Source organism: Poecile atricapillus, chromosome Z (assembly GCF_030490865.1).
Source record: "Poecile atricapillus isolate bPoeAtr1 chromosome Z, bPoeAtr1.hap1, whole genome shotgun sequence".
NCBI classification, from domain to species: Eukaryota; Metazoa; Chordata; class Aves; order Passeriformes; family Paridae; genus Poecile; species Poecile atricapillus.
In genome coordinates this window covers 84,641,715-84,656,003 of record NC_081289.1, presented here as the reverse complement: position 1 = coordinate 84,656,003, position 14,289 = coordinate 84,641,715, and the positions used below count along the sequence as shown (strand labels likewise).

General features: G+C 37.8%; 1 protein-coding gene across 1 annotated transcript in view; it reads right to left on the bottom strand.

The window, feature by feature from the left end:
• Positions 1-6,915: 6,915 nt before the first annotated feature.
• TRPM6 (transient receptor potential cation channel subfamily M member 6) overlaps positions 6,916-14,289 on the bottom strand; it is a 93,453-nt gene continuing 86,079 nt past the window's right edge. Inside the window, exons 37-39 of the mRNA XM_058827188.1 lie at positions 13,731-13,782; positions 9,379-9,485; positions 6,916-8,473 (exon numbers count right to left, since the gene is read on the bottom strand). Of these exons, the coding sequence (XP_058683171.1) occupies positions 8,352-8,473; positions 9,379-9,485; positions 13,731-13,782 (281 nt within the window). The 3' untranslated portion in view covers positions 6,916-8,351. The remainder of the gene's footprint in view (positions 8,474-9,378; positions 9,486-13,730; positions 13,783-14,289) is intronic.

Genomic DNA, 14,289 nt, shown 5'->3' with positions numbered 1-14,289 from the left:
GCCTGTATGACAAGGAGCAGAAAAAGCTCTGCGTAAGCCCTGCTTAGCAATGACAAAAACATCTCCATATTATCAACACTGTGTTCAGCACATATCCAAAACAAAACCCTATACTAGCCACTCTGAAGACATTTGAGCTAAATAGGGACAAAATCAGCAGATATGCCCAGCAGGAATGCTCTTTTTCCACTTTCTTCTTAAATGCAACATAAGAAATAATACTACATCAATTTACTAGTCAGAGGTTCTCTCAGTTTAAGTGCTCTCCGTGTTTCATTGGCCCAAAGTAAGCTACTGTCCTCAGTTTGACACACCATAGACCTTTGCAGAAAACCACTCTCCTTTTTTGTTGCTCAGAGGGTGTTTGAATTCAGCTGTAGCCTCAGTTTCCCTCATGTCCGTAAGTCTCAGGCCCAACTACATGGCCTCAGCTCACATCACTGGAGAAGTACGTAAGTTGGGATCTTAGAGTTGTTAGGAAATGTGTCAAAAATAAAGTGAAATTAGAGATAGACAACAATCATAATTGGGTAGGAGTGTGCTCCAGTTAATGAAGGATAACAAATTAGGATAAGCAGATGATGTGTCAGCTATTTGACAGACACAGACAAGATGGAAAAGGATGAACAGGAGCATAGCTAAGTGAGACAGAAGCAAGGTCCTGCCCATGGGATGGATGGACTTAACTCCATGCAGCTGTACAGGCTGGAGGCCAGCTGGATTAGGGGCAGCTTTGTAGGAAATTACCTGATGTTTTAAGTGAAAAAAAGGATCTATGATTCTACTTTTTAGTCAAAAACCAAGAATAGTCCTGAGTGTCATTTGCTCTACAAGGACCATCTGAGGTAAATGAGAAATGTAATTGGTAGTACAAAAGTCACTGAAGGTCAGCTCATTCCCACTGCCTGACCAGGGGTCATCTCAGGTCAGACTCAGAGACAATAATCTATACAAGAAGTCATGTAAAGTCAATCAGAATCCCTATTTTTTGCCTAGCATCTAAAGTCTAGTCAATCCAGTGAATTTCACTGGGGTAGTCTGAGGTCCACCCAATTATCAATTCAATTTGAAAATGTCCCACATATTTTCTCCAGTGTCATCTGAGGTTAATTTGATATACAAAGAGTTGGGAAGGGGAGAATTTGAAATTAACAAAGTCCTTGTGTGGTGTATAGGAGGCAATTGAAGTGCACCTGAGATCCAGTCAGATCACTGGATGCAATTTCAGGCTTTTGCAACCTGAGGCCAATTGACATCAACATGAGATCCACTTACCTATTTGGAGGTGTTATGATCCAATTAGTGAGAGATGGCTTTGCTCAAATTAAGGTGCAAACTAGACCAAATGTTCTTTTAACAACACTGACTTTATTTTGTAAAATTAAATTAATAGGGGAAAGAATGAAAGGGAGAGAGAGGGAGGAAGAGAGACGGTGAAAGCAGAATATAGTTGCCACCTGTGGATCCAGAAGTGCCCCATTGGACCATCTTCACTTTCAGCTCTTCAGTGGTGGAGCAGAAAACCCAGTTTGTTCTTCTGTTGGAACATTCTGTGCAGGAAGGGATGCTGGGGATACAAGCTCTGCCAAGAATTCTCAAATCTTTTCACTATTTATACACTTTAGCAAACAAAGGAATTAATCCATATTGGCTACCATCTACACAGTTCTCATATTAAATAGTATTCCATCTTCTGTTGATTAAATTATTCTCTTGCTTCCTATGCTAATTAGTCCACATGCTCAGTTTTCTCTTCTTCTTTCTCTTCTTTTGAGTCAGTGGATTTCTTGATGTTCTGTGAGCTGGTGGCTGCAGATCCCCCTGCCTTTTATCCAGCTGGAGCTGGTTCAGCAGCTGCCAAGTTGGTTTTATTAGTTTATTCTTTATCTTGGGAGTTCTGTTTGTCTTGTGAACTGTTAATTCTGTATTTTTTGTGTCCACTGTCAGCAATACATCCTTCGTCTCAAGCCTTGTTGAGCTCCCCCTAGGACCTATCACCCAGACAACAGTACCACCTTTATCCAGGATCCACAGAGACATATTTGGGGAGCTTTGGTGGTGGTTGCAGATGGCACCTGTCCCATAACCTGTCCAAAATATCATCTTTGTTTGATCAGGTATGAGCTTTCTTTCACACATTCTGTCACTGAGTACATTAACCAGGATGTGCTACTGCCAGTCCTGGAAGTATCACCTTTCTGTCACAAATTCCATCTTTCTGTGGCCTTAACAGTGTTTGAGATAGGTAACTGTAGTCTCTAGCCTCCAAGAGGAGGTCACTCAGACAAATTATCAGCACCATTTCCACCTTAGAGGTCATTTGAGATCAATTTGTAGTACAGTTAGAGGCTCTAAATATCATTTGAGATGAACATGAGACCCAAGTAACTGCTTGGGGTCAGTAGAGGTTAAATGAGGGTCAATTAACTGGCCTACTATGATCACTTCTCAGGAAGGTCATTTGAGATCAACTTGTGGGCTAAATAACTCCTGTAGGGTGATCTGAAGTGAACCTGAGGGGTCAGTTAACCTGTCAAATAGGGCTTATATGGCACCATCATGAGACCCAGGCATATGCAAGGTGCTGTTTGAGGTCAGCTAGGCTCTTGTTTGGAACCTAGGATCATCTGAGGTCAACCTGACATACAGAGACCTTGACAGACTTGACATACACTTGAGCTTCATGGAGCTCCTTGAAGTCACCACTCTTCTCTTTTGGAGGAGGGGCAAATATTTAAAGTCTGTTTGGTATATCCAGTTAAGCAGTCAGGATTCATTTGAGTTCAACCAGGGAGCCTGTTAGGGTTCATCTGAGGTCAGTGTAGCCTTTGCTCAGTGCCCAGAAGTCATTCAAGGTAAACCTCAGATCTTATTTTAATTAAGATTAATTGTTTGGTTTGTCATTTGACATTGACCTTCCCCTTATTTGGTCACAATAGGTCAGTCACAGTCCTTGACTCATGTCTGAGGTCATCTGAGTTCAATTGGAGATGCAACTCTCACTGTAGGGTCATCTAAGGTCAACTCTCACAGTCATGCCACAGGTCAATTCAAGTAAAGATGAGTTTAAATAGCAAATGGGCATCACCATAAGGTCCAATTTGCTTCATTTTTGAGCCCCATGGCTCAAATGTTGACTTCATCTGAGGTCAAGACACTAGAAAATTAGATAAAAGAGGTCACCTTGTGACAATATGATGGCTGGTGATCTGCTTGGGCCATCCAAGGTCAATGCCTGGGGTCAGCTTTACACCCTGTAATTGGCTGGGGTCGCACTGGTCCTCATTTTCATTCAACAAGTTTCTTGGAGTCCTATTCATAACAGATTAACCTGCAGATGTACCATCTGATATCAAGCTTAACTCCAATTAGCTACACCACGTAATCACTGAGTGTCAGTCAGCCTGTACTCCTTTAATGCACAGAAGTCACCTTAATCCAGACCACACTTCCTTACGGTCACTTGAGGCCAGCCTCGTAGCCATTTAGTAGAACAGGAGGATATGTGGTCATTCCTAGCTGACCACCCTGGACCTCCCTTCCTCACCTTGGCCAGTTGCTGGCCTGGCTGTTTCCTGCTCAGACGTTTCCAGAGGACACATTAACACTTGGAATGTCATAGCAAGGGTCATCTGAGGTGCAGCATCTCTTTTTTCCTCATCAGGTGGGACCCCTGTTGAAAGCAGGTCACCCTGAGTACACTGTGTAAATGTGTTTTAGTACACGTTACTGCCTCGTACTGCAGGCACAGAAACAAGATGACATTGGCAGGATCTCTGTTGGACAAGAGTTCAGTCAGGAAACACAGCAGGAGAAGGGCTCAGAAGACAGACTGCTCTCCATGCCTCCTCCTCCCCTTCCTCATGTGTCTCTCTCCTTTCATCTCCTCCTCCCTTCTGCCAGCCATGCATAAGCTGGGCTGCCTGCAAAGTGTCAAACCTAAATTGTATTATTTTCAATGGCAACCTGAGAAAGGGAAAGTTTTAGCCATTTACCTAAATCTTTGACACCAAGAACACAGCGAGACTTTAGGCAACAAAGTTACTTCTTTCCTGCAGAACTTTTCTCCAATTTTTCTTCTTGAACCTTAAGCACTTTATCACGACTGAATATTAACATCTAAATGTACAAATTTAATTTAAATTAAATTTAAAACACTGGTTTGTTTTCTGTTCCACCAACAGAACCAATGCTGTGGAGGTAAATGGAAAGAGCAGTACCACTGTTTGACACTCTTCAATAATAAAGAGCAAAATAGTTTTTGCCTAGTTTTAGTTTGAAATTTTTCCTCCCCAGGAGAAGTTACTATCAACTGGGAGATCAAACTGTCTCCCAGGATAAGTCAGGATATGACAAAGACAGTAAAGAAAAGCTAAAAAGTAGAACAGATCTTGCAAATGATCTAGCAATAAGGCAAGCTCTGGCTACTCTGGTGTGAGTACAGTTGATGAGAAGGCCCAGGTCAGTCCAGACAGGTTTTTCTTTATCTCTGGCAACAATTTTTCAGCAAAAAGTGACTGGCATCAGCATCGTAGGTAGGGAAAATAGATATGAAAGGTAGCAGATTTGATAATTGAGTGCTATTCATTTATGTCAGCTCCTTGTTTTCACTCATGGCTATACAGGCTTTTCACATCAGACAGCTAAAATTATAGTAAAAAATAAGACTGTCATATTAAAGCAATGATTTTTTTTCTAAATCTGCAGCAGTGATTGGATTTACCATGTTTTCTAAGAATTGAGTAGACATCTCTATTAAAAAAAATAAATCCAGAGTTTATTGAAAAACTAATAAGTGAATTAAAATATCTACTATCTTCTTCTGTACAAATTAAATTTTGGCTTATGAGACAGGTGTAGAAGGATTCCTGCTGTAAGTACATTGACTACGAGAATAGAAACTAATGCTACTACAGAGCTAAAACAAAAGAGGAGCTGGGAACCACATGATAAATATAAAATAGATGTTTATTACTTAGAGATTAAAAATAAAGATAACTGCATTATTCTCTGTATGTTACTTTCACTATTTCCCTTAGTGCTCAGAAACCTTATTTCATTTTACACCTGTCAAGAACAGAAACATTGTGAAAGTGTTCTTTTATTCTTTTGAAAAAATATGAAATAGACTGACAAAACTACAACAAATACAAATCCATTTCTAGAAAATACATGTGTAATATCCCTTTTGATTTTATTGCACTAACAATAAATGAATAACCCCAAATACACCATAACTGTGAATAAAAGAAAAAAGAAAAAGCTTTCCTGAGTATGAGGTTTTCAATTTCTGAGCATTTTTCCTATGTTCAAGCTACATCTCCAATGCAGCAGATGCCAAAAAAACATTTTGCTGTGGATAATCCCAACTGAATTCCTAAGTAAGCTTCTTTCAAGCTCTTATTAAAAAGTGAGCTTATAAATACTCTGGTGGATTTTTTTGTTTTGTTAAATTCTTTCAAAACTTTACTGCCTGACTTATTTTAACAAAGTAAACAGGGCTTTTTTTTTTTTCCTGAACCCACCAGAATTGTAAAAGAAATCCCTGTATGTGCTTTTCAGCATAAGCAAATATTGAAGCTAATAATCAGAAATCCCTACGGTTTGGTTGGACACACATGATTTCCTCTTCCACTCTAGTTGTCAAGCAGTCGGAGAAGGAACCTGACTTCCACATCTTCCATTTCATATGAACCCCAGTTTTAGTGTGAGTGGAGCTTACTGCTGACCCCATTAAAGGTTGTTGGGGTATTTTTTTCGTGTGTTCAGTAGGCATGTGCTTCAATCCAAAGTCAGTATTTAGAAATCAAAAGACAATTTAAAGAATGTACAGAATTTGTAGTAAGAAAGATACCAAGATCTCAAAGAAATATATTTTTTAAATTATTTTCAATATAATTTATTACTGAACTGTGAAAAAGGAGAGAGGGAAGGTCTTTAATCAAATACTTAAATTTACAGTTTAGTGAAATGTGAATCAGCACTCCCAAAAATTCAAAAAGAAAGGTGAGGCATAATTTATCAGCCAGCACAATTACTGGATTTCTTCAGCTTAATGTCTCCATGCATGGAAAAATTAGTGCAAGAATAAAAATATACAGTGGAAAAATTTGAAATACCTATTTTTCTTGTTTCATCCACTTAATATTTCACACTGAACAAAATTAAATAAACTACATTTTAACAGATCTTAGTATCTTGCAAGGATCCCCATTTTCATACTGCAATATAGTATTTACCTTGACAGATACTTTCAAGAAGGAATTAAGTTAATCTACACTGAGCTAGCTCTACATCATAAGAATTCTCACAAGAATTTCTGTGAATGTAGGAGGCACCCACTCCTGCAGGCAACAGGAGCATTGTCAAGAAGAGGTCATTTGAAGAATGATTTGTGCCTCCCTTCAAAACTTGCAAGGAAAGGAAAAGTGCTCAGACCCAGCCTGGTCTAGAGTTTATTTTTTGTGCATAATATATGTGTTCTGAATTTATGGCAACATTTGAGGAAAACAACAGTATCAGGGCAGAAATTGCACTGTCTTTGACTTTAAAGTCATATTTATGTGTCATTTAACTTAACTGAATTTAAAGGTGTACAAATAGTTAGAGATCCCTGAGAGAAAGAGCTTTCTTTAAATCATATTTGTATTCATGTAAGCACATATCTCCTTAAGGTCAAATTTTAAAATGATAACTACAGGAACCAGAATTACTGCCTTACAGGCATATGGACCAAAATTCACCCTCAGTCTGCAGTGGTGCAATCAAACTACCTCTTTCACAGACAAGCTAAGTTTTCTGGCATATTGACTTCCTTCCAAAAATAAAGAGCCAAAGGAAACTGTGAACTTTGCAAAATGAGAAGTGTAATCTGGTGAGGAAAAATGGGGGGGGGGGGGGGAGGGCAGATGTCTATAAAATCATGTTAAAAAGAAGAAAACCCGGTAGGAACCTCTTCTGGATGTTCTCAGAAACTGGAGGCATCTCAGATGAACATTATGTAGATGATTACTTCAATGACTGTTTACAGTGCTGATTACTTCAACATCATAATCATAATCAATATAAAAACTGGGAACATGTAACTACCAAATCCTGTGTATATGTAGACACTAAATATACCAAATAAATCACAAATAATAATAAAAATCCCCCTTAAACCTTAAAGTTTACTGTCAGCTGTAGTGGAAATATGATTTTTTTTTTTTTATTCAAGTATAAAATTTCCTAATGACTGACATTTGAACATCAGATTTTTTACTTAACATCAAAGTTGCTTTAATGGTGTGACCTGTATTGGAACACCAGTTGTGTTAGAAATACTTCTGCTGAAAAATTTTTTTTAGCCTTTACTCAATAAAAATCATATTGCACAGATTGATTTGTCTGTTTTCTGAACTTCAATTGTGATCAGAGGACATCAACAGAAACAAATGTGGATGCTGCCTAATATAATTGCACCACTGTTAGGCAACAGTCCTACATTCACCCTGACACTGGCAAGTCAAACACCAAAAGGAACAAACTATTCTTTGTGATTTCTAACACCTTTTTTCCAAGTGCAATTTTAAAACATTCAGAAGCTAAAATATTATAAAGACAGGCAAGTCCTAAAAACCAAATGACATTCTAGATGTTTATATTAAAGACCACAGAAAATTCAACTTCATGAACTCAAAATGAGGAAAATTGATGCTTGTGAGTCCAATAATCTGCCACTTCATTGTGCAACTTTTTCTTGGTATGTGAAAAGAACTGAAGACAAAGTTCCCACAATTTTTTTCAGTCTGTTATGACTACTTTTTAAACCAAAAATTCATTACTCATCTATTCTTGGTTTGTGTCTGCATCAAAATCAATAATAAAGAGAAAGTAGTATCTCTGCAATTTCCTGGAGAGCCTTTTATGTTCAAGAAAAGTGAGCACAGGGCTGAGTGGGCTCTCACTGAAAGCTAATTATTTGCATGTGTATACATTCATTTATTTACTAAAGAGCAGAAGGAGAAACAAAAATTATTACCACTTGGAAATAAACTTGTCACAGTTATTTTCTTAAGAAAGTGCAATCTGGAACTATGATCCACATTATAACAAAAAAGGCACTGATGGGACAGTTCATCCAGGTAAGGCATGACCTGCTCCTGGAATTCACTAATCTGTACAAGAAAGGCCAGCACAAGATCATGGAAAGGGAGTAAATAAAGCTGATTTTTTTTCATTCCTTGTCTATAGAGTTTAGCCAGCATTGCTGCACTCAGTCACCTTCATTCTGTGACTTTGGCCAAAGTCTTGGCAGTGATAAGGGACTTCAAACATAAGTTTGAAGCATGCAAACACATGGGCTCTCTGCTTCACAGCTGCGTGTCGTACTCAGAAGGCTCATCTGCATCATCAGCTTCTTTGGTGCTTGTTTCCATTTCTATTCCAAAGGCTGGACCGGCAATTTCCAACGTGTAGTTGCTTCTTCTCAAATCTGTGGCAAGAAAATAAATTCAATAATGCAGCCAAGTAAATGTTTGAAAAGCACAAACATCTCTAGCAGTGTTCAACCCAATACCTGATGGCTGTTTGTTTGATGTTTCCAGGAGGAAGAAAATCTGGAGCAAGGCAAATAAGAACCAGGGGGTTGAGAGCCCTGGGGACCTCAGTAATGTTAGCCCATGTGAATGAACCTTCCCTGACTGTATTCCTTCAACTGATTTTCCCCTCTATTATAATCTCCAGCTGCCACAGACAAAAATAATCAAACCAATAACACTGCAGTTTCTGTTTCAGAATCAAACAGCAATTATTACACCATGTAGGCAATGAAGGGAAGGAGCTTTCTCTACAGAAAAAAGTCAGTGGCTGCAAAGTTATCCAGAAAGCAATCTGTTTTGGCTTTCAGTCTTTAAAATCTGCCACACATCAAACAGAAGCACATTCTACCAAATATAAGGTGAACAGCAGGCAACTCAACTAAGCATAAGTAGGGGCTGCAGCAGGGCCAGAAGAAAACTCCAGTGGTGTTTTCCCCAGCTAATGCATTGCAAATTTTCTATTGTTACTCTTTCTTATTCTAAAAGTTATTGCAGATGTTATCTGTAGTGATAACCCTGGAAAAATGGGCTCCCATTTAGCAAAAAAAGGGAAACAATTCAATGAGAAGAAGCTTTCATGCTGAATGCCAACATCAGGTTGATGAGCTCCCACTCTCACACAGATGTTAGGCAAAAGAGCAGTATTCTCATATCTCCCTTTGCACATGAGGACTGTGCCTACCAGAGTCTTTCACCTCAATAGAATTTCAGGTCTTGTCTTTATAGCACATCAAGGCCTTCACTTTGTTGCACTTGAAAAGCTAGGCATAGATTAAAAATTAATCTTTACTTTGCATACCGGGAAGTTTCAGCTTTCTGCAGCAAGAATTACAACGATGCTTTGCAATGAAATTTCTTATTGCATCTTCTCCGAGATTTGCTGGTCCAAATACCATCTTTCCAGACCTAAAAGAAATATTATTTAAAAATTAATGAATCTAAAATGAAGCAATTACAGGGGAGAGAGATGGTGCCATTTTTCATTTTTTTGAGTCAGCTAGTCCTTTTCATCAAGACAATCAGAGATTTATACACAAGTTTCTTAGATATGACACAAGAAAACTGTCAGTTCCAGTATTCTGAGAGTATTATGAAATATTAGCCCACATATATCCCACACTACTTTCCTTTTTCTCTAAAGGCGGACAGGACAGCCTCATCAGTCCCTAATAAACTGCTCAAAGGAAATGTGGGCACAGTCACTTGCCATAATCTGTGATTATGCTGCAGCCACCACTCATTCTTCACCAAGCAAGAAATTTGGTTCCAGTGCTGATGGTGGGCATGTAAGAGCAAAACAGAGCTAACAAGGACTTTTTTTCTCTTCAATTAAAACCAAAAGGGCAAAGTCTAGCAGAACCCTAGTCACAAAACAAATGCAGCATAGAAAAATGAAAAAAAAAAAAAAAAATTTAAACCCCAAAACCCACAGTATGCTGCTGACAAGCAAGATTTTAAAATTTATTGTCTTCATCCTGTGCTCATTTCCAAGTGTCTTTTCTCTGACCAATTCACCAATGCTACTAGGGGATCCATTTGTGCAAGTGTATTGTGTATTCTGAAAGAAAGTGCCACAATTAGAAATCACCTATATCCACACAAGTATTAGAAGTACAACAGATTCTTAAGGTAGTCTGAAAGCTCAGTGTTCATTAATTTTAGTATAGCTGCACCTTTACTCTCAAGAATTTGATAGTCTAGACACTACGGAACACAGCACACAAGAAACACTTCCAAAGAATTTTTTTAAATGCTAGTATTTTATTTTAATGATATGCAGAGTAGAAAAAACACATTTTAAAATCTGAAATAAATTACAGCTCTGAGAACCTATGGAAAAATATTTTAATTCTCTCAAATCTATCTGTAATTTACACTAACAAAACTATATTCTCTCTAAGGAAGGCAGTGTTCAAACATGAAGCTCTTCCCTTTCACACAAGACAACAGCAATGATTAGCCAGAACTACTATACAAAATTTAATATCTCTCTTATTTCTTGCAGACCCTGGAGATTATGTCTCTTGGATCCTGTGAAGGATTCATCTAATCATCTTTTAATGAAAATAAATTAATCAAACAAGGAAAGAAGTGAATTATCAATCAAAGGCCATATATGCAATATAAATAATATGAGGCAATATAGCCATTTCTATCCTTTGCTGGAATCTGATGAAATGCCATAGAATTAAAATGTACCTAAGTATTTGCTTGAGCAGGTATAGGAAATTAGGAAGACTTTGCTAGTTTCAAGGCCTCACAGCCACTCTTATACTTCCTCTTATCTAACCATTACTCTGTGCAAGGTGAAGTAAGTAAGACAGAATGATATTTTCTCATGCTGTTTTGAGATAAAAAGATATCCTCTCTGTAATATATGTGAAGTAACCTTTCCTCTCTACCCAGTACTGGCAATGGTTCAAGAGGAATACTGCATTTAAATTTGAAAAACTCTTTCAAGGAATCTGGGGATAAATTTGAAATTATCATCAACCTAAAAACCATAACATGTAAAGACTGGGGAGTAGTTTAACATGAAAAAAAAGATTGAAGGAGAAGATTATTGAACTTTTTTTCTCTGTGTTGTCAGTAGGCAGCACCAGAAAGAAACATTTCAATGAAAAGAAATTTTAAAAATTAAAATAGAAAAGGAAAAATCTTTCAAGAAGCAATAATATCAAACTATGGGAAACAGATGCTCTGTGAATGTATCAGTTCTTTTCAGTCTGAAACTCAAAACACTCTTTTACTCAACTCTGAATCTGGACCTGATATCCCTGAAAACTTTGCCCACATTAACTTTGTTGTGGCCTTGCCAAGGTTCCAAAAAGCACCCAGAGTGTTCCTTTTGAGGCAATTCTTCTCAATGTTTGGGCAGGACAGGAGTCTGCAAGGACTGTGTTAAAACGCTGCTGCTGTGCCTCAATTACATCTGTTTTAAAGGAAATCTTCCTGTGAATGTCATACCTGTACCATTTCATCACTTCATACATTCTGTGCAGTGTAGGTGGCCAGACCTCACACTGACTGGCCCAGGATCTGTCACAGCATTGGGCATACTTTCCAAACAGATCTATTATATTTGTCTTGATCTGGACGTGAAACCAAGACATAAAGCACTATCACAGACCTGGAGATCACACTTTGCCTTTGCAAAGTCCTTTCCAAAACACAGTGTGAGATTCATGAAATAAAATACTTACATGACACATGACAGGATAATGACATGAGCCAATAAATTGACAGAGTTAGAAAAGCAAAACATAAATAATTTAACTGTAAGTAAAGCCAAAATTTCAATCAGCTCCATCAATCAGGTGCCATCTATTTTATCCTAGGTTTCCAAGAGAACATGAGCTCAGAGTATCTTTTGGTTTTGATCTTATCTAAGTATCTTACCTACAAAAGAAAACTTAAAACATATCTTGCCTCTGTCAGAAATGTTTCTCCTGCGAGCAAATGAAGGTTAGAGCAAAGACAGTGCTTTTACATTGCAATTCTTATTACTCTTTTAGAAAATGTTTCTTAGAATTTGGTATCTGCTTACAGAAAACAACACAGTTTCACTGCCTTATTCCTTTAGAACTCTGGATCAAACAATATAGTTTCACTAGCTGCAGTTCTGAAGATTTTCCTGAATATAAAAAAACCAAGCTGGGTTTGATTAATTAATCAACACTTGCTCTCTAACTAGGACTAACTATTTTGCAGATGATAAGCAAAAAAAGTTCTGAAAATAAGATCTGTATGACCAAATTTTATTTATCAATTAAACAAAATTATTTAACAGCAAAAACAATAGAGAAGGACACTAATAAAAATAAACTTCATGGTAATAATGCAGATAAATATTATCCTTATTTTAAAGAGGATAAGCTGACTTGCCTTGTGAACTTTAGTCAGTGCCTCTCTGTTGTTTACAGCAATAACTGTTACTGTTCATGTGACTGCTGATATTAAAAATCTCCTTGAATAGTAGAAAATCAGAATTTCATAGATCTGTAGTAATACCTTAAAAGTATTTGCTGAGATCTAGAGAACAGCAACACGACTGACTTCTCTGCATCTCTAACTTGAGCTGTTTCTGTCATGAGCCCATGGCCTACTTAGGGCAAAGACTTTGTTATTGAGAGGTGCTCAGCATATCTTTGCTCTCATATCTTTTGTGTTTCCAAAATAAATATTATATGTACAATACACCTACAGTTATAATTAAGCATTAAGGCAGTCATTTACTACTTATCTTTTTGAAATATTAATTATGGTCCCAGAACTAAGAACTTGCTTGCAAAATTAACTTGGATTTCCAAGTTGTAGGCAAGTCATCTGATATTTCTATAGTTAATTGCCCTTTTTATTACATTAGACTATTTACATTTGCCTCTTCCTACCTTCCAAACATGAGAATCAAATGGCATGAGCTGAGCAAGGGGCAGTCAAGATGAAGACCACATAGGGGAGGAGCAGGGATGTCAGGGTAGATCTGGGGAGGTGTGTGGGGTTAGGAAGAGTAGGAGAGCTGTAAGAGAGCAGCCATCAACACCAGTGCTTCTGCTCTTACTACAGGAAATACCATTGAGGAGCAAGGTCACAGAAGGGGAGAGCAGCCATGGTTCTGATTCTGAGATTTGATTCACAAGGGCAGACTGCTATTTCTGTGTGTCTAGTCTGTCCGGGTTTTGTAAGTTTCCACCCATGATCTACCATCTTCATATCATGACTCTGAAGTCATGCTGCATGCTAAAATGCAACACAAACTTATTGGAGAGGTTAAAGAGGCAGGGGCCATTTCTTCATCCTCTTAAGCCATTGTGGCCCCACATACTCCATGACAAGGTCGGGGGAAGCTGGACTGCCACATCCATATCCTTTGTAGAAGTGTGAAGAGATTGCTCCCAGCACAGCAGTGCAGACTCTCCCACCTTTCATACACCTCTTGCCACATGTTGTGAGCTGGGGCACTTCAGAGTCCTCCCAAGCCCAGAAGAAGATGCAGTCTCTCCATTGGCATCATACTGTCATTTAACCCAAACACCATGTGGCACAAAAGCATTAAAACCTCCCCCACAAAGTACAGAAAACCATCCTGAGTATACAGACTGTTGGCAGAAGGTCTGAAAGGAATGATAATTTCAACAGAAAGAAACCTACTTTTTGTCTTCAGGTTTAATCACAGATGGATCTGTAAGGTTTTCCCCAACACCTACAACAAATAAACATTGTGTGTGTTACAAAGGAAGGTAGTCATGATTTCATAATCTGGCCCTTAACAAAGATGTAATTAATCATTTTCTTGGTACCTCATAAAATTTCATAGTTAAAGTGGTCATGAGCTAGTATGAAAATACTATGAGTATAAAAATTCGTAAAGTATATGGCAATATAGTTCTCATTACAGTTCTGACTTCAGATGCTTTGAGGTTAATTTATATGTAGACAGAAATTGCATGCAAATGCAGTGAATATTATATTGAAGCTCAACTAACTAAAATGTGACCAATCAAAATATTGTTATTTTACTTGGAGTAAGGGTACTAATCAGATATAGATCTTACCAATATCAACAGATCTTCTTTCAGACAGACATTCTCTTCAAGATAACAAACACAAGAAGCCACAACTATGCTTCTATGTGCAAATACTTGCAAATTTTTGCAAATATTTGGATTGTTTATCCCTGTCTGTGTTTGGGTGGCCAAGGAAGAATATT